The sequence below is a fragment of the Anomaloglossus baeobatrachus genome, chromosome 3, assembly GCF_048569485.1.
Source record: "Anomaloglossus baeobatrachus isolate aAnoBae1 chromosome 3, aAnoBae1.hap1, whole genome shotgun sequence".
NCBI lineage: Eukaryota > Metazoa > Chordata > Amphibia > Anura > Aromobatidae > Anomaloglossus > Anomaloglossus baeobatrachus.
The window spans coordinates 393,304,898-393,326,255 of record NC_134355.1 but is presented as its reverse complement, the minus strand read 5'-3'; the positions used below and the strand labels follow the sequence as shown (position 1 = coordinate 393,326,255).

Sequence of the window (21,358 nt, the reverse complement as noted above, 5' to 3'; positions counted from 1 at the left end):
ATAAATCTGAGTGTGTGTGTGTGTGTGTGTGTGTGTGTGTGTGTGTGTGTGTGTGTATGTCCACAAAAGGAAACTGCACCATCGCATGTACAATCACAAACTTTTGCACAAACACCTCAGGAAACGTCATAGAGTATGTTTTGATGGGAAAATTTAACCCCGTGCTTTACAGTTATTCGTCAACAAACCTACTTACATTAAAGTCAGTGGAGCTGGGAGCTACAGGTCATTAATAGGCGCTGTTACGGGGGGCTGTCTGATAATAAAACCTAAAGGAATGTCAGACAGTCAGGGTCCACCGTGCAAAGACTCTGCTGCAGACTATGGCAGAGGAGAAGGGGTATATAAATGTGCCACTGTAGAAAATAATAGCATAAGTGCAGAGTGCAATACCTCTGTTAAACTCACAGAGGAATATAATTAGAAAATAAAGCAATTCCTCCCTTACTTGGAGGGTGTGTGGAATGGTCTCTGTTAAAGATCACAGAGACAAAAGCAGTGAGTGGGAAATGGCACCTACCTAGGTCCGTTCCTCTAGTGGTGCCAGGAGACGGACAGCAGCGTAAGCCGCACAAAGCTCCTACCTCTGTTCGCTCCCCTAGTGTGCGAGGATACGAACAACTGCCAGACGCAGTATAAGGAACGTTACCCTAGCGGCAACGTCCACCTACGAGTAGAATCACAAGGCCCAGCCGGACCATGTGCCTCAGGCACCTGCCTATGTCCGCTCCACTAAGAGGTAAGGATACGGACTGCAGCCGAAGCTGTAAGGTATAAGAACGCTACCCTGCCGGTAGCGCTCACCTAACATAGACAGAGAGATGCCTAGAGGGATGTGCACAGGGCGTCTACCCTCATGCATGAACCAAGAGGACTGAGCGCTGGGCGGCGTGCGTCAGGGTCTTATATAGACTCTGTGCCTCATCCAAGATGGAGGACACCAGAGCCAATCCGCTGTCAGAATGACAGCAATGACGTCTCGCTGGCCTATCACCGAGCAAAGCGTCACAAGCACATGACTAGCGACCAATCGGCATAGAAGGTGTCAGAGACATGTGACCACGTGTCACAAGCACATGACCAGTGGCCAATCAGCTTAGAAGGTGTCAGAGACATGTGACCTCATGTCAGAGATGATGTCACCCGCACATGTGCAATGGCTCCAAGATAGGACTTAGTCTCCAGCGCTTGCACATGTGCAGTAGCAAGAAATCCGGACATAGTCTCCAGAGCCACAGCAACTGTAACAGGCGCTCTAATTAATTGCTATAGGCAACGAAGGACAGTCTTAGTATAAGAAGCTTATGTGTGAGGCAATATGATTTCGATGGAGAGACAGAAAGAGACAGACAGAGACAGACAGAGAGAGACAAAGGCAGACAAAGACAGAGACAGACAGAGAGGCAGAGACAGGGAAGGATAGAGAGAGAGAGACAGACAGAGAGACAGACAGAGAGAGGCAGAGAAATAGACAGAGAGAGACAGAGAAAGATGGCTAGAGAGACAGACAGAGAGAGACACACACAGAGAGACAGACAGACACAGAAAACTGGATAGAGACAGACAGAGAGAGAAAAACAGACAGAGAGACAGACAGAGAGGGAGAGTGGGAGAAAGTGGGAAGGAGACACAGAGAGACACTTCGTTATTATTCCAGGCAACACTGGTTGCTACAGCTAGTTTTAAATATTTGTGAGTCATATGCGAGGCTTCTGTCATTCTCCGTTGGAACCATAATATGATTTTTTGGGAAATTAAGTGTTTCTGGATGTTTTATTATCCTTTTTGCTCAGTTCCCAACTGTCCCTGTTTTGAGCTAAAGACAATTGACCACTTGTCAGCCAGCGTTCATTATTATGCAGTCTTCATTGATAAAAACACAAAGGACAAGAGACAGAGTTTGAAATGAATCCTTTGATAATTCTAGGCCATACTCTATGATGCGTCTGAACAGCTCAGCTTGAAATTCTTGCATTACTATTTATTTCAAGGGTGGATGAAAATCAAATGCAAACCAAATGATCAATGGTTTCTGATAATTAACTTGGCACTTTTCTGAACAATGTTCACGTTATGTTATTAAAGCAAATACTAATTAATTTCTTCTTTAATGTGTTTAATTCAAATGATAAGACGCCAGAGATAAATCAGCACTTTAATGCTATGTTGCTGGCTGTGCCTTGATGTGTGTTTTACTCAGGACCTCAATTTAAAAAGATGCCAATAGGAAGGTTACATTTATTCTAAGAACCACTGAAATTGCTAAATGCCTGCTAGAATTAAGGATGTGTGGGTAATTTATTTTACTGGCAAATGCAATTTTACTTAACAGTTCCTTGGTGCAGTTACTCATTTTTGGCAGCACAACAGTCGTTTTCTTTTTGGGGACATTGTTAAAACTCGTAGAAGTACTATCTGCGCTTTTAGTTGTCAGTTTTAATCTTGTACTTTACTATCAAAAAGCAAACATACACTGCATTAGTTCACTCACTTACATTTCCACTCGTTTCCATCAGCTAGACAAGTTTTTATTAGTTCGAATGGAAAATGTTCAGCAAATATAACCATGTTGTGCAAAACTGAGTAGTATTCTAGGTCTTAACATAAGGAAATGTATTATTAATAAATCATCATCAATCCATATATTAGTTTTTCACATTAGTTAAAAACAAAAAGTTTGTGTATATTCATTGAACATACAGAGAGCGTAGACATCATAGCAAAAGTAAAAATGAACTCCTCTATGTTACTTGCTAAAAATGTTGTCCAGGATCGGGGTTTAAGTCTGTAGGCATGCACAGTGCAAGGTGTAGGGATTGCCTGGTGGCAGCGCTGGGAGAATGTGATATACATACAGTCCCTGACAGAAGTTCTGTCGCTTATCCAAGTTATGTAAATAAAAGCTTATAACCTGACTTTAAATTAATCCATTGGTTTTATAAATTACTCTTTTGAAAGCTGAAACCCTCCCAAATTTGGTTTAACTTATGAAAATAAAGTTGCTGCAAAGTTGAAATATTGATCATTTAATGAACACAGAAAGGTCAGATTTTGGCAAGTCAAAAGTTTTGTCATCTTGTCATATAATGCACCCAATCCTAGTTTACATCCTCACCTGTGCTCACTAAATGATCGGTTAATTAGTGCGTGTGTATAGAAAGAAATCCAGCACCCCAGACCTTCAGTTGAACTGCAACTTGACCTCTGACAACATGACAAAAATCCACCCTGCGACCAAAGCCTTGATTAACAAGAGGTGAAGACCAGATCCACTGCAGAGGTGGCTGGCACCTTTAATGTGTCTCAGCATCATTTATAAGGAATTAACAAAAGATTTGAAGAGACTGGAGATGTTTTTGACAAGCCCAGGTCCGGCAGACCCCGCAAGACAACTGCTCAGGAGGAACGTTTGTTGGTTAGGAAATCCAAAGCCAGCCCCTCTACCACTGCAGCAGAGCTCCAAAAGACCTGGTCACCTCAAGTCCCTGTGTCAACTACAACAGTTTGTAGGTTTCAGTCTCAAAATGGCCTCCATGGTCGAATTAGTGCCCAGAAGCCAGCACTAAACCAAAGGCAATTAAAAAACCGTGTGGCATTTGCCAAGTCCCACAGCCTGCTAAACAGATGGACGCTGGAAAAGTGGCAGAAGGTGGATTTCTCTGATGAATTTTCAGTTGAATTACACCACAGCTGTCGCAAATACTGCAGGAGTCCTACTGGAGCCTGTATGGATCCAACAAACAGTTAACTTTGGTGGTGGAACGATCATTGTCTGGGGTTGCATTCAGTATGGTGGTGTGCAAAACATTTGCAAGGTGGAAGGCAATATCAATAGCCTAAAATATCAAGAAGTATTAGCTACCTCTTACATTCCCAATCATAAAAGGGGTCAAATTCTGCTGAAGGATGGTTCTCCATCTCATACATCCATCTCTACAACAAAGTTCCTCCTGGCAGATGAGATCAAGGTGCTCAAGGACTGGCCAGCCCAGTCACCAGACATGAACATCATTGAGCATGTTTGGGGTAGGATGAAAGAGGAAGCTTGGAAGACAAAACCAAAGAATTTAGATGAACTCTGGGAGGCATGTAAGACCTGCTATTCCTGACGACTTCATCAATAAATTGTATGAATCATTGTTGAACCGCATGGATGCAGTCCTTCAAGCTCATGGAAGTCACACAAAATATTAAATATGGCTCTAATAGCACCACAACATAATTTACCAATGTTATGCAACATATCTTTGTATTAGAAGTTAATTATTTGTTTGAATTTCACATTACTTTCTGTGGGCGACAAAACTTTTGTCTTGCCAAAATCTGACCTTTCCGTGTTCATTAAATGATCAATATTTCAGCTTTGCAGCAACTTTATTTTCATAACCTAAACCATATTTGGGAGGGTTTCAGCTTTCAAAAGAGTAATTTATGACATCAATGGATGAATTTAAATTCAGGTTATAAGCTTTTATTTACATAACATTAATAAGCAACAGAACATCTGTCAGGTAGTGTACTTCCAAACACATTCCGACTAGACGTGTCCAGCTTCACTCAGTTCAGTTGTATTGAGCAATGCCTCTCACGTCTAGTAGGCACGTAAACGCATATTTGTAAATCATATACTACCCCCATGACCTCTGATGTCCAGTGATGTCACGTCAACTTCCTGCTGACCTGACATCACTGCGGCTAGCCCCAGTCTTCCTGAGCCACTGGGCTGTGGACAGTGTTACACCGCTTATCACAGTCCAGTATCTCTCCTGCTTGCGCTGCTCTGCAGTGAAGGAGCAGGGAGATGCTGGGTTGTGCTGAGCGGTGAAACATCTCCCACAGCCCAGTCTCTCAGGAAGACTGGGGCCGGCCGTGGTGATGGCAGGTCAACTGGAAGTTTATGTGACATCACCAGACATCAGAGCTCATGGAGCTTGGGGGATGAGCGAACTCAGACCACAAAAGCGCCGCTACCAGGCACTATTGGCAACACAAGGTATTTGAGAGAAACCTTGTTTCTCAACATAATATCAATGTGCCTATGAATACTAACTAGTGAACCACCTCTTTAAGGTTAGGTACTTGCCTGCTCCCAGCGCCATCACTGTAGAATCCTGACAGTGCACACACTGCAGGCTGTGAGAATTCACAAGTCTGTAATCACATACAGTGACTGCAGACTTATGACCTGTACATCCCTTTTACCAATTCCCCACCACAATCCACAAGTGAAGAGTTCAGTGATTTGCACCATTTTACCTTTAACTACTTGTGGAAGACACATTGCTGTGTTTGAAGCCCTCTTCTTTGTGTATTGTCATATTAATACATGTGGCTTAATACAGGCAAAAAAATTGAGGCCATCCTGGATTTCTCTTCAATCAGTCTCACAACAGTCAGTTTCCCCTGTGTACAAATGCTAGTGTTTTTCATTTTAAAATTAGAAAAAAAATAGTTATTTTGAATCCGTCAGCAGGTATTTACTATGTAATCTGAGAGCAGAATGATGTAGGGGATGAGAGTCTGATTCTAGTCATGTGTTACTTACTAGGCCATGTACTTTTTCAATAAAATCAGTGTTTTATCAGTAGGCGATTATCACTACAGGACTAGATGTCTCATGCTCCTAGTCAACTGCTCTGTATAACCCCTGCATCCACCACTGATTAGCAGCTGTCAGAGTGTACACCAAAAGTTGCCAATTAGTAGTATGGGTGGGGTTATACAGAGCTCAGCATTTTGAGCACTCTAGATATACAGCAGAGAAAACAGTGATTTATCCAAACAACAGCACACAGACCAGGAAGTGATACATCAACAATTTTTTTAGTTATAATATTGGAAAAAGCCTCATAATTTTAGACATTTAAATGTCCTAAATTGGGACATTTAGTGGCATCCTGTAATGGAATTAGCATAGTCTCAACCATTTTAGATTGTCTGAAAAGTATTGTCTCTGCACTCTTAAGGCCACTTTACACACCACGATTTATCTGACGATCTCATTAGCGATGTGACACGCCCAGATCGTAGTTACGATTTGCCAAGATCGCACATAGGTCGTTTATTAGCGGTCACACGTAACGATCTCACAAGCGACGCAAAATCGTTCAGCGATATATTGTTTTCCCAAGGCAGTCGTGTGGATGTTGTTCGTCGTTTGCAGGGTGTCAAACGTAATTTTAACAACCAGAGATAATCAATCCAAGCCAATTAGTACAAATATCATAAATCAAAGACCTGAATTATAAAAACATCAATTTTATTGGTTTATCAAACACAATTTAAAAACACCATATATATGCAAATGCACTAGAATAGTTAAAGGCACCTTTAACTATTCTGGTGCATTTGCAATATATATGGTATTTTTAAAGGGTGTCAAACATACCAATATGTCTGCTGCATTCCAAACAATGAACAATATTTTGAAAGTGAACGACGTGTCAACGATCAACGATTTTCAACCTATTTGCGATCGTTCTGAGTCGCACGTCGGTGTCACACGCAACGACGTCGCTAACGATGACGTCACGGAATCCGTGACCCCGACGACATATCGTCAGATAAATCGTAGCGTGTAACGCCACCTTTACTAAGTATGCTACTGCTTATCAACTATATTTTTTAAATCTTCCCTACATTTTAACACACTAAAGGCTGCTTTACATGCTTCAATTTCTCGTGTGATCGCATTTGCGATTGCACCCGCCCCCATCGTTTGTGCGATATGGGCAATTTGTTGCCCGTGTCGCACAAAGTCGTAAACCCCATCACACGTACTTATCTTCCAAACGACCTAGCATTGGGCGGCGAACATCCTCTTCCTGAAGAGGGAGGGACATTCGGCGTCACTGCGATGTCACACAGCGGCCGGCCAATAGTAGCGGAAGAGCGGAGATGAGTGGGACGTAAACATCCCGCCCACCTCCTTCCTTCCGCATTGGCAGCGGGATGCAGGTAAGCTGCAGTTCAGCGTTCCCGGGGTGTCACACGGAGCGATGTGTGCTGCCCCGGGACCGATTAACAACCGGCGCAGAGAAGGACGTGCGATATTAAGAAAATGAGCGACATGTCAATGAGGAACGATACGGTGCGGATTTTTGCTCATTAACAGACGCTCGTAGCTGTCACATGCTATGATATGTCAAACGGCGCCGGATGTGCGTCACTTACGACGTGACCCCGACGACATATCGTTTGATATATCGTAGCGTGTAAAGCCTGCTTTAAGCTTATTATATTATCTGATATAGAAAAATATATGCAAATGAGCTTGAAAGAATGCAATTAGTTCTTAATTTTACATCAGATTTTTTCCTCTTCTAGTTGTTAGACCTCAGTGTGGCACTTCTAATAGACGCTGAGTCTCACAAGGCACTGAAGTGGAAGGGGGACTGAAGCTAGGAAGCTAACAAAACAGATGGTTGCCTACCTTCCATACACGCAATAAAAAGACAAAAACAATCTCACTTGGTGTCCAATGGATCCCACAAGACTAATTAAAATTTAATTGTTGATTAGTCCTGCAAATCAGCTTGGAGGAATTTTAGCCCATTCCTCCCTACAGCACTGCTTCAGCTCTATTATATTGCTGGGTTTACTCTCATTAATAGAGAGGATGGACCCGTGAAAGTTTGGGCTGTGGGACCAAACTGGACCTGAACCTCTTTGGAACTCTCTGATTGGGAAGTTTGGCTCTCCACCTACATACAGCCAGCCATAAAAAAGCACTTCCAGGGAAGGGTATGTTTTTTTTTTAAACTTTTTATTTTGTACACACTACATCTGTTAATGCTGATTTTACCCCAAGTATGAGCAATTCGAACACTACAAGTAACTCTCACTGGCTGGAGCACCGAGTGTACCCAAGCACCCCGATGCTCCCTCAAGTGGTTTTTCATACGTAAAGCACTTGAAGTCCCAACTTGAGCACTAATTTTTTTGTAAATTCTGTGTTCAGCACAAACACTGAAATTTAAATATCTCTATTTTTATTTTTTGCTTATTTTTTTTTTTTCAGTGGAGCAAAAAGGGAGTTGAACTTTTTTTAATTTTTTTAATTATTATTTTTTTTTTAATTTTTACCGGTTTTACTACTTTCCTTAATGGTCTCAAGGGTTGCAATAATCCGATCACTTGTGCTATACAAAGCAGTGCATGAGCACTGTTCTGTACAGCTGAAAGCACAGTCTCCTATTAATGCCAGCTAGCAGCCATCATTCACAGGAGGATCAAAATGACAGACACAGGTGTCGTGGGCAGGGGGTGACTGACCACGTCAGGGAAGGCTACCTGAGGCACTTGGATCCGGGATCGTGGCTGGGGCTCGAGTGGCAGCCGGATCCGGGGCTTGCGCAGTGGCCCATCGCCCACAACAATAAAAAGGGAGTATTTACAGGGGAAGAGTTTGTCAGTGACGCCACCCATGGGTTGCGGTGATGGTTGGGGACACCGCCGCTGCCTTGGTATGGAGGTACCCGGGGCTGATGGAGCGGGGCAGCAAGGTGGAATCCCCTCCACGGGTAGGGGAGGTGTAGTCCTGGGGCCCTGGGGATGGTGAGGGGTTGCAGGGAGCAGTCTTTAGGAAGGAACCGGATGGTACCGGTGTACTCTCTGTGGTAATAAAGCACACAAAGTCCATATTGTAAACCAAGGCCGGATGCCGGGAGCCTCTGGAGGGATGTGCTTGATTCCGCACACGGGCTGACAGGGCAGGGGCCCTTCCACCTGCATTTGTAGTTTCTTGTGTGGTCACTTAATCTGCATAAAACAAGAGAAGTTCGCTCCCTGTGATATGTACTGTGGGAGTTGTTGCTCGCGAAAACTGACCCATGGGATCTCTGTGGGCTCTGGTGGACGATCTATCCCCCTCGTTGGGCTTCCGTTTCGCTCTCTGGGCTTGCTGGTGGGACAAGATGTGGAATCTTGTCCCCTGCTGGCTAATTGACAAGGGGCTTGAAGCTGTCCTCGCCCTAGGGTCCAGGCACTCCGACTGTGCACGGCCTCCAGACCGGATTACCGCTGTCGGCACCGGCAGGCTACAAGCCTGCCCCGGTCCTCTTAAGGTCTCCCGCAACCGGATCTCCATTGCCTGTGGCCCTGCTCTGCCGTCTGCCACCTAGTCAGCTCAGGTAGTCCGGAAGCAACAACCTCCGACTACCACTTCACTTCACCCTCCTCTCACTTCTTCTGTCCAGACTCTTCTGCTGTGTTCCCACCCCTGACACCTCAGGACCCCAAGGTCGGCGTCTACATCCATCTGGTCCCGCCCACTGGTGTGTCCCTTTTGTCCCGGGGTGGTGACTAGGCTTTTTTGGCTGGTGTTACCTGTGTGTGGTGTTGTGTTGGTAGGCCAAGGAGGATGGAGTCCTGCACCTGGAAGATTTGTGCAGTCTCTGTGACAACCTGGTTTTGCCAGGACGTCACACAGGGTTCATCAGCTGACCCTTGGCTGACCTAACAGCCCATTGGCGCACCGTGGTCACGTCACTGGAGTGCCAATGGGAGCAGGGAATGAAGGGCCCCATTGCCACCATGTGTTAAATTCCTCTGTCAGAGATTGAAAGCTGGGGTTAACTGGTTAAAAGACATGGGCAGATGTCCAATCTAAGCGTGGATGTCCGAGGCACATATTGGCTGATCAGTTCCCCTAACATGTTCACGGTAAGATGTGGGCTTCTCATGTCATCCTGCATCAAAGGCAGGGAGACAACCCATGACATACATAGCATGTCATGGGTCATTAAGGGGTTAAACCAAAAAGCTCTATTTTGGTCTCTTCTGTGCATAAAATATTGGACAGAGTATTCAAAAATCTTCTTTGTTCATGATATACTTCAACAAACAGGTTTGCGAAGATCAGACTTTGATAGATACCTGTTTTTTTTTACATAAAACAGGTTGCCCACTAACACATGATTGTCATCACATTGATTGAAAACATCAGAATCTAATTTCACCTTAAAATTATCTTCTAATCCTAAGACCGCTTTCACACTATGTTCCTATCCCTGTCTAGTGGTCCCGTTGGGGCTTCCGTCTGAACCACCAGACAAAACGTGTTTCTGACATATGTGCTGATGGGGCCATTGACTATAATGGTGCAGACGGAGTCACCGTGCAACATTTTCAGGAGTGTACGCCTATTTGAGGCGTACTCCCAGACACAATCTACTATGTCTGGGTTAGCTCTTAAAAAGTATATTACAGAGAGTTTGGCTAATGGACACATTAGGTCATCCTTGTCTCCTGTGGCTGCATGTTTCTTCTTTGTTAAAAAGAGGGATGGTAAACTACTTTGGTGTATGGACATCTGCAAGCTTAGCCAGATCATGGTTCGTGATCCGTATCCTATGCAACTCATTCCAGAGCTATTTAACCCCTTCACCTTACCTCCACATTCAGTAGATGGGTCATTGGAGTTTAAGGTATCTAAAATCATTGATTCTCATCTAGATTATGGTCCTGAGGAGAGAACTTGGGTACCATATCCATGCAGAACGTCTGGTTAGGGCATTTCTTTGTCTCCATCCAGAGAGACCTGGTCTTGAGGCCCTAGAGAGAGGGATACTGTCACACAGACTTTTACACAAAACTCAACCATTGTCATGGTGACTTCAAACTCCGTTCACATTGCAGATTTTGACACTCCCCCTGATAGTTTTTATGGTGTTTCTAATCTAAACTGGCACACTTGGGCTTCAACCAGCTGTGTGCTTAGTCATAAACAGCCTAGCAAGAGTAAATCTCTGCTAGCCTGCTTGTTAAGTGTCATGGTGATTGAGGAGATCGGGGACCAGGGCACCTAGACTGGCCTTAGGCTATGTGCCCACGCTACAGGATTTACCGCGGATTTACCGCGGATTTTGCCGCGGATTTACCGCGGATTTGCCGAAAATCTGCAGCAGCAGCACTTCCAAGCCATTTTAATGGCATTTTGGAAATGCTGTGCCCATGCTGCGGATTTTTCCGCGGCGGATTTGCCGCGGATTTTGATCCGGAAAAATCTGCAGCATGTCAATTGTTTGGTGCAGATTTGGTGCGGATTTTTGGCTTTGAATGGGGAAAAAAAAAAAAAAAAATCCGCATCAAAATCCGCGGCAAATCCGCGGTAAATCCGCGGCAAATCCGCGGCAAATCCGCGGGTGCGGATTTGCCGCGAAAGTCGCGGACTTTCAGTCAAAAAAATCCGCAGGGACATTCTAGCGTGGGCACATAGCCTTAAGACTAAGGCTATGTGCCCACGCTACAGGATTTACCGCGGATTTACCGCGGATTTTGCCGCGGATTTACCGCGGATTTGCCGAAAATCTGCAGCAGCAGCACTTCCAAGCCATTTTAATGGCATTTTGGAAATGCTGTGCCCATGCTGCGGATTTTTCCGCGGCGGATTTGCCGCGGATTTTGATCCGGAAAAATCTGCAGCATGTCAATTGTTTGGTGCAGATTTGGTGCGGATTTTTGGCTTTGAATGGGGAAAAAAAAAAAAAAAAAATCCGCATCAAAATCCGCGGCAAATCCGCGGTAAATCCGCGGCAAATCCGCGGCAAATCCGCGGGTGCGGATTTGCCGCGAAAGTCGCGGACTTTCAGTCAAAAAAATCCGCAGGGACATTCTAGCGTGGGCACATAGCCTTAGGGGTCCCTGATTATTCTTTATTTCAGAGATACCTCTGAAGATGAGGATGTGTGAGCTGCCAGCCTGACACTGCTCCTGAAGAAAATTAATCGAAAAGTCCAGCACTAACTACATACCTGCTATTGCTCCACTTATTGGCAATGATCTAATGATCTATCGATCTCCTGGCAGTGCACGGCACCATAGTAGAAATTCCAGATAAATTCAGAAGAGAGTGATATGAAGCAGGAAGCACTCACCATATGTATTTAAATTTTCTTTATTGTTCAGTGTATAAAATCACCTTGAAGAGTAGTGCGGGAAGGGGGAGCAGGGAATGTCCGGACTTTATTGATTTTATGGACTAAAAAATAAAGAAAAATTCGGATACATATGCTGAGTGCTGCCTGCTTCATATCCCTCTTCTCTGAATCTGACCCTTCTTCTGACGAGCCTTGATCTCATACCCCCTCACTCCCTGCCCCAGGAGGGCTGGGACAGAAGTGTGTTAACACCAACAGTGATAGGCAGACAAAACTCTTTCACACAGAATGCTCACACAGAGTTATCAGACAACAAACAATAAGGTTCTTTGTAAAAACAAAGAACAGGTAGGAAATAATTAGATGACCGGAGCAACTCCATAGCACACCAAGCAATGCACAGTAAATCACCAGTTACTGGAACACAATAGCACATGGACCGGTTGAGCAAAAAGCTATAGTTGGCATGAGAAGACAAATTCCTCCATCTTAAATCTTCTGAGATCACCTGTTGTAATGAAGTCTATCACATTTGCCCCTCTCTTGCTTAGGTTGAAGGAAATCTTCCACCCACGCCGACTATCACTTCTGCTGTAGTGGCGTGTCTAATTTGGTGACCAAGATTTTCTGGAGAAAGTGTTACTTTATGTTTGGTGTGGTTGTGGAGTTGCTCGTTGTCTTGTTTTTTCCACCCTGCTCTTGTTTTCCTCTTAATCCCTTTTTGTCTTATATCTCTGTGTTTGCGTGTTGTGTGACAGAGTTTTGGTTTCACCTGTTTGCCTATTTCTGTGGGTTAAATCATGCTTTTGTCCCAGGCTCCCCTGTGGAAGGGATTATAATATTAGGGCTGGTCAGGAGCAGGGCCAGGAAGGAGACTCAGAAATCCTCACCATTAGGAGTATCTCTGAGAATAGGGATAACACAGGATCCCCTGGTCTGAAGGTGAGCTTAGGTTTCCCGTTATGTCCACAGTACCATGTGACAGGCAGAGGTTTTTTTAGTTGCTCATGGCCGTAACCATGGAAACCTAAGCTACTGTAATGCCCTGCACATGAGGTACATCAGTTGAATTATGCTAGATTTCTAATTGGAGGTATTTGCTAAAATTATTATTATTACATGTTACATATTGTGATAGGATATTTATATATTTCTGAACAGTGCAAATAAGTTTGTCTGGCAACCATCATCAATGTGTATAATTGTCTCATAGCTGGTAGGTAAACTCTGGTTAGGTTTCATTGACCATATATGTCCCAAGTGTGATTTTTTTTTTTATGCATAAACATGTTGTTAACAACCATATACAATGCACTTTATTATTAACCTTTATTTATTCAGAACAAGTTAAATACCCATTCATTTTTAAACTTCGCAAAAAGAAAAATAATCCTAGCTTCTAAAATAAATCTAACATGCATTTTATCTACACCCTAAAAAATAAAAAAAAATAAAAATAGAAATGAACATTAAAGGGAACACACATAATGCCTAGAGACACTTTAAATTGCACTGCTACAAAAGCTGAAAAGAAAAACTGCTTTTAGTTCAGATTTAGAGTCTAGGGACATTCTTGTCTCCTGAAAACTAGGATTAAATGAAAGGTTAGAGAGTTCTGTATGTGAAATGTCTTCCTCCAGCACAAATAATGCCTTTAAGTTTGCTTCCCTATTTACCTCGCTAATGGAATCACATTGCAGTCAGCCTGGTATTGTACAGCAGCATTCGCTATTCTAACTAAACAGATTAACAATGGAAAACGCATTAGAGATAGAGGTTTCATAAAACGTCCTTGATGTTCTTACCTGCCATTAAAATGTACTCTCTGCAGTGGATCTTTGACCATCATTTAATGTCAAAGTCAAAACTTTCTTTTGTTTTTCACTTGAATATTCTTAGAATAGAACGAATAACGGGAAGGAATAACTTGTATTTAACAAGTGCTGAAGTGGTTATCATTTTCTACATAATGTGTGCACTGTTAAATCCTGTGTCATAATACTGTACAAATCTTCCAGCTCTAAATAATAACAATCATTTTATTTATATAGCACCAACATATTCTAAAGCACTTTACAATTCAGTGGATAAATGTATGAACAATATCAGACATTGCAGAGTAAAGGTCCCGTTACACGCTACGATTTATCTGACGATAAGTCGTCTGGGCCACGGTTTTCGTGACGCACTTCCGTCGTCTTTAGCGATGGCATTGCGTGTGACATCTACGAGCGACTCCGAACAATCGTAAAAGTAGTGAAAATTGTTGATCGTTGACACGTCATTCATTTTCAAAATATTGTTCGTCGTTTCGAACACAGCAGAGATATTGCTACGTTTGACACCCTGCCAACGACAAACAACATCGTTAGTGTGTCCGTCATCAGCGACGCGGACGTGCCGTTACGAACAATGCTCCATGCCTCCTCCGCTCTGATTGGTGGTCCCAACTGCATTCTGATTTGGCAGCCATGGTTGATAATTATAAGCCTCTGTCGTTGCTGGAATCGTTGGGTGGAATGCTGTGTGACGGTGTCCACATGACCGCCTTGGTCAAACAATATATCCCTGAACGATGTAGCGTTGTTTGTGAGATGGGTACATGTGACCGCTACAAACCGACCTATTAGCGATCTCGGCAAATCATAGCAAAGATCTGGGCGTGTCAAGATAACAAGATCGCGTGTAACAACATTGCTAGAGGCCTTAACATACTTTTCTTGTTTAAATTGTAGAATTATGATGGCCCTGCTTATAAGTTAATACCATAGTCAGGAGCATACATAGAAATCATTGGATTCAATAGCAGAAGTCCTAATTGCACCCCCGCCAAAAAGGTAAAAATATTTGGCAGCTCTTACAATGTAATTTTGACCCTATTGAAACCCCTTAGTGTTTCCACACACTAAGATATCTCTTTCATGGCCCCCATGATGCCAACAATTATGCCCCCCCCCAAATAGTAAGATACCCATAATGTGAATTCCTTGATAATACCCTTCACATGCCCCATATCATGACTTTACAATACTCCCCGCAAAGTATGATATCCCCACAGTGATCTCAACAAAGTATGATGGCTCCAACACAGCCCTTCATACAATGTGATGGCGCACCGTACAATATGATGGCACTCCATATAATATCATGGCCCTCCATACAGCCTAAATAGTTGGGCTAAATGTCACTCCATATTTGCTCTATATGCAAAGAAAAGAAATCTTGCATTTTTAAATTCACAACAAATATTGGTTTTAAAGGAAATCGCAATCCAGAAATAGAAATAAGTAACGTTTCTGTCAACAAGTCCTTTTTCAGGCAATTGCAGCACGAAACTATATGAAATAATGCTGACAAAATAGGGGTAGATGCTCAGGTGAGTGGTAATGGGGGTTTGTGATTAAGTTGAATAACTGCAATTCTCACTCTTCATAACAATCTAGAGTTCATGCAAACTGTCCTACAAACACTGAAGAAGCCAACTTTGTGAAAACTAAAATTTGTGTCATTCTTGAAATTTTTGGCTATGACTGTACCCTGAAAAATGGATATAGAACATGCAGAGGGGAAAATGGCTCAAAATAGTTTTATTTTTCAACTTTAGCATAATTTAGCTGTATGTATTAAATATACTCTGCATTAACATATAAAAGCAGATTTCATTTCTTAAAGTGACCTTGCAGTTTATAATAAATGCATTATGCATAGTTAAAATATCTTGGTTGGTTCCTTGCATTCCCAGTCCTTTTGACATGCTAACCTCTTATACATCTCTATGCACAATGTGCCAAGTCTACCCTGAAAGAGCTAAAAAGAAAAACAGTGCAATCTGAGAGAGAAGGTTTAGGTCAATATCTATGTGCTCACTTCAGGGTAGAAGAAAAGGGCATGTAGAAAACAACTGCTGCAGTTAGATACTGTATACGATAGGAGATGGTGTTTGGTAATTAGTATTTATTGTTATGCTTAATGTCCTGATGAAGAAATCGGAGACTTCGAAATGCATAAATTGGCATTGATTGGTTCCTCTAACGCAGTGTTTCCCAAACTCCAGTCCTCATGGCCCCCAATAAGTCATGTTTTCAGGATTTCCTTACTATTGAACAGGTGTTGGAATCATTATCAAGGCATCACCTGTGCTATATTAAGGAAATCCTGAAAACATGACCTGTTGGGGGTCGTGGGGACTGGAGTTTGGGAACCACTGCTCTAACGGCAACACAGTACCAAACACTATCTCCTATCGTAAGTCTAGCCTGAGACACACACCCTTCTTTTTTTGGTTCATCCAAAAGAAGGGGGAATTTTTCAAACCAAGAAAGCACACTGAATACATACAGTAGCCTAAGAGCACCCCTCGCTGCAGGATCCTAAGGCTGGTGCCACACGGCGGACTACTGCGATCCTCGCATGACACTCAGCTTACGCTGGCAGTACAGCGGGAGCCAAGTGTCATGCGAGTGTCACTGCGACAGAGGTCCGATCATGCGATCGGACCTTAGCTGCGGAGGGCGGGTCAGCACTGAGGAGGGGCGGGCCGGCGCTGTGGAGGGGCGGGCTGGTGCTGCGGAGGGGAGGTAGGGATTTATCTCCCTCTCTCCTCCGTAGCCGGCAATTGCCATTCTCGCACTGCACTCGCGGTATACCGATGTACTGCGAGTGCAGTGCAATTTTTCTCTTGCCCCATAGACTTGAATGGCTGCTAGAGAAACCAGGACCGCAGTAGAATCACAGCATGCAGCAATTGTTTTCTCGGTGCAATTAGGGCTGAGAAAATAATCGCTCATGGGTGCTGGCACATAGGCTAATATTGGTCCGAGTGGAATCTGATGTTTTATCGCATTCCACTCGCTCCAATTTTCATGCCGTGTGTCTTAGGCCTTAATGGAACAATGGAGAGTAGTCTCAGACTACCTACAGTATGCACAATTGTCTAAAGAGCTGGCAAATGTTTTACGAAAAGGAAAACAGGGAAACTGCACAAAAATATTTTAGAAGGGTTCTAGCTTTTAACTATGCTTAATTTTCTTATTATTACATTTTTGTTATGGGTCAAAACGTCTCTACGAATTTATTATGAAAATTATATTCATGATATATATATATATATATATATATATATATATATATATATATATATAAAACTCATATTATCTTGTTATTTTAAATAGGATTTGATTCACAAACTATTTCTGATATCTGATGTCTCTATGCAAATTACATTAATTAAAGGTTTTTAGGATATAGATCTAGTTGAGATTTTCTATTTTCAAGGTGCTGACTGTCACCCGTAAGCTTTCTGTCACTATGTATTCCAGGATGTGATTTATTTCCATATAATGCGGCATGATTCAGACTTTCTACTTGCTTTGCCTGTGCAAAATTTTGTGCTGATATTTATGCAAAATAAATTGATAATGATATGCAGATTTCAAATGAAGCAGCAAAATGAATGTGTCACTGTATCAACATACACCAGGTAGGGTCTTTACATTTGATCTGCCAAGGTGAGAAAGCAACCACTAGAATCATTGTATCCTCTCAGTTTGTGCGCTTATCAGTAGGATGCAGCTGTTTTATCAGTCAAGAAGAGAAGATGCTTCTTGGGAGACTTAATTGGGTTAGGGCGACCTCGAAAGTACAAGTTTTCAAAGCAAATGTGTTACTGAAAGATTTTTATTGTTGTTTACAAATTAAACATTTTCACTTTTCACAGGGGCATTTTGGACGAACTGGACATTCAGGACCTCCGGGGGTCAAAGGAGAAAAGGTATGGATCAGAAGTCATGTCTTAATTTAAGAAATACAAGCTGTATTAAAGAAATAAATAGAAGACGTATTGAAGAAACAGCAACCAGAAAACAGTTGCAATAATGAATGTAACTAACATAACTTGTTTACATCATTAATTTAATTTAATTGCTTACGTAACTTTGTTTATGTTTGAACAACATATTTAGCTTTGTTGAGTTTCTTTTTCTGCTTGAACTTCAGAAACAGAACAGAGGAAATACATTTCTTCATAGGCAATAATTTAACTCTTGCTAAGCAAAGCTTTAAATTTTAGAATGCTGCATTCTAATGCCCCCATACATCTTAGGAGGTTGTTGATGGAATCCGGTTTAGAAGATCATTCGGCCAGCAGCTATCTCATATATGGGAGCACTAACTATGAGAGAACTGCAGCCTGGAGTGTCAGATATCTTTGGCAATGGCTTAAGGTACCTTCACACATAGCGAGATTGCTAGTGAGATCGCTGATTCTGTGACACAACAACGACCTCGCCAGCGATCTCGTTATGTTTGACACATAGCAGTAACCAAGCCTCTGCTGTGAGATCGCTGTTCGTGTCGGAATGGCCTGGACTATTTTTTGATCATCAAGGTCCTGCTGGGCAGGATTCATCAGTGTGTTTGACGCCTTACCAACGACCTCGTTGACGACTCAGAGCTCAGACACATACCACCGAGATGGTTATACAGGTCGCTACGGTCGCTCTATTATTGCTGCGTCGTTGGGAAGATATGACTGTGACATCTCACCAGCGACCACGTAGTGACTTACCAGCGATCCCTATCAGGTCGCATCGTTGCCGGGATCCCTGGAAAGTCGTTAAATGTGACGGGGGATTTATGCCACTTTGAACAAAAGCATCAGCTGCCGATCCTCAAGATCCATGGGCCCAGCCAACATTTCTTGTTAACCTAATGTGTGTGAGGGTCTTGATTATAAGATTTTTCAATTATGGTGGTATATTTAGAATCAGAGAGGTTTGTGGTTTTATTTAATTTTTTGTCTTTTAGTTTAATTTTAAGTAAATGTATTCATTACACCAAATTCCAGTATTAATTTAAGAACTCAGGGTAGCATTGAATCCATCTGTGTGTTACCTGCACATTTCCATACACAGATCAACAAAATGGTGACGTAATAATAGCTGTTCATTACATTACTGCTATGAGTGAGGCTATAAATCATGTCTTCTCCATTTACCCTGTAAACCCCATTGCCTGAGGGTATTCCTATGATGTAATGAAATACAGTGAAACCTTGGATTACGAGCATAATTCATTCTGAGAGTTCTTATATCAAAGCAAATTTTCCCATAGGAAATAATTGAAACACAGACAATTTGTTCTGCAACTCAAAAATGTTTACTGTATTTACAGTATACAAACTCATTACAGTAATACAAAATAATGTACTGTGTTCATATAAAATTATTACAGTACACTAATACAAAATACTCTACAGTTCAAAACATATAAAATAAATTAAACTGCACTTTAGCTTACAATAGAATTGTTGGTGTGCGAGAGGTACAATACAAGCAATGAGCTGTACTGGTTAGCAGAAAGAAAGTACAATACATTATCCACAAATACAAATTGATAGACATGCTATATAGTATATACTGTACAATGCTATACTGTGTACAGTATACAGTACATATGTACAGAAAGGTACCTCCAAAGCAGGTCAGAGCATGGTGAAAGGAGAGAACTGGAAGTATACATGGTGAGTATTTGCTCTTCTTGCAAAGATTTGCTCTTAAACCAAGTTACAAACATGTTAAAAGCTTTGCTTGTTTTGCAAAACACTCTCAAACCAAGTTACTCTTAATCCAAGGTTCCACTGAATGCTGTGGTTTCTGCATATTGCTTAAAATATTGAAGACCTATTGGTGGGATTGGTCATCAGTCTCAGATTCCTGGAGTTTGACTCCCAGCACCCCACATGATCAGCCGTTATCAACTTCAGTAGTGGTATAGCAGTACAGCCCCATTTATTGGGTTGCGGTCGCTGTTAGGTACTAGAAATCAGCTCTTTTTTAGCTCCTAAATGCTCTCTTTCATCCTTTCTTACAGGGTAATGAAGGTACTCAAGGCAGACCTGGACCCCCTGGACCACCAGTAAGTACTTTACTGTAAAAGCCTACACAGCTGGATTTTTTCAAACATTATAAATAGTGAAGTAAGAGAGTTCTCTGTGGCCTTAGTGATAGAATTTTAGCTGTGAGGATACATCATTTAGTAAGGTTCTCAAGCAAATACAGCATTTAATCATGTTGAATGAGTGGAACGTTCTCATAAAACAGAACTATGTAAATTACCTCTTTAAAAAGGAAGAGGACTCACAGGGTGAACCTGCCCCATACTCAATGGGTAACGGCTACGTGTAAAGGCTACTTTACACACTGTGATATCGGTCCCGATATCGCTAGTGTGGGTACCCGCCCCCATCTGTTGCGCGACACGGGCAAATCGCTGCCCGTGCCGCACAACAGCCGTCACACATACTTACCTGCCCCGGCGACGTCGCTGTGACGGGCGAACCACCTCCTTTCTAAGGTGGCGGTCCGTGCGGCGTCACAGCGACGTCACTGAAGCGTCACTGAACCGCCGCCCAATAGCAGCAGAGGGGCGGAGCTGAGCGGGACGTAACATCCCGCCCACCTCCTTCCTTCCTCATAGCGGCTGGGAGGCAGGTAAGGAGAGCTTCCTCGTTCCTGCGGCGTCACACGCAGCGATGTGTGCTGCCGCAGGAACGAGGAACAACTTCGTTACTGCTGCAGTAACGATATTTAAGAATGGACCCCCATGTCGCCGATTAGCGATTTTACACGTTTTTGCAATGATGCAAAATCGCTTATCGGTGTCACACGCAACGGCATCGCTAATGTGGCCGGATGTGCGTCACAAATTCCGTGACCCCAACGACTCCGCATTAGCGATGTCGCAGCGTGTAAAGCCCGCTTTAGAGTGAGGACCTGCTAATAACAATCACAGGTAGAGTGGAGCTCCGTCTGCAACTGTTAACCTGTTAAATCCCATTCTCCAACACTGACAGCAGGAGTTAACACACGCCAGCATGGGGGCACGCCACTTCAAGCTCACATCGGTGCATCAGAGGGGACTATTAAAATCTGTAAAAACTTTTAAAAATATGAAAAAAAAACCATAAGTTCAAATCAATTGCCTTTTGCCCCAATTAAAAATAAATATAATAAAAAAATACACTATGTGGGATCATCATGTCCAGAAAAATCATATCTATCAAAATATAAAAAACATTAATTGGATTGGTAAAAACTGAAAACAAAAAAAAAATTCAAAAACAACTAAATTATTTTTTTTGGGTCGCTGTAATTCCACCAAAAATGCTGTAACAAGTAATTAAAAATCATGTCAGTCCCAAAATGATATCAATAAAAACAATGTCTTGCTCTGCAAAAATTAAGCCACCACACAGCTCCAGCAACCGAAAAATGAAAATTTTACTGGTCTGAGAAAATGGCGACTCAACTACTCAATAATATTTGCAGACGTTTGATTTTTTTTTCACCACTAAAATAATAATAAAAGTGGATATTTTTGGTATCGCTGTAATCGTGCTCATCAGGAGAATATTATTATTAGAGTGGTGTCACTATCCGGGGCCTGTGAATAGTTGTACTTTACTGCTATTCACAGTCGCT

The 21,358-nt window shown here is 42.5% G+C and overlaps 1 protein-coding gene across 2 annotated transcripts in view; it reads left to right on the top strand.

The window, feature by feature from the left end:
• Nucleotides 1-21,358, top strand: part of COL19A1 (collagen type XIX alpha 1 chain) — a 1,307,565-nt gene that overhangs the window by 1,017,048 nt on the left and 269,159 nt on the right. For both annotated transcript variants that reach the window (XM_075340245.1, XM_075340246.1), the window contains exons 37-38: nucleotides 17,596-17,649; nucleotides 19,749-19,793. In XM_075340245.1, coding sequence (XP_075196360.1) covers nucleotides 17,596-17,649; nucleotides 19,749-19,793 — 99 coding nt within the window. The remainder of the gene's footprint in view (nucleotides 1-17,595; nucleotides 17,650-19,748; nucleotides 19,794-21,358) is intronic.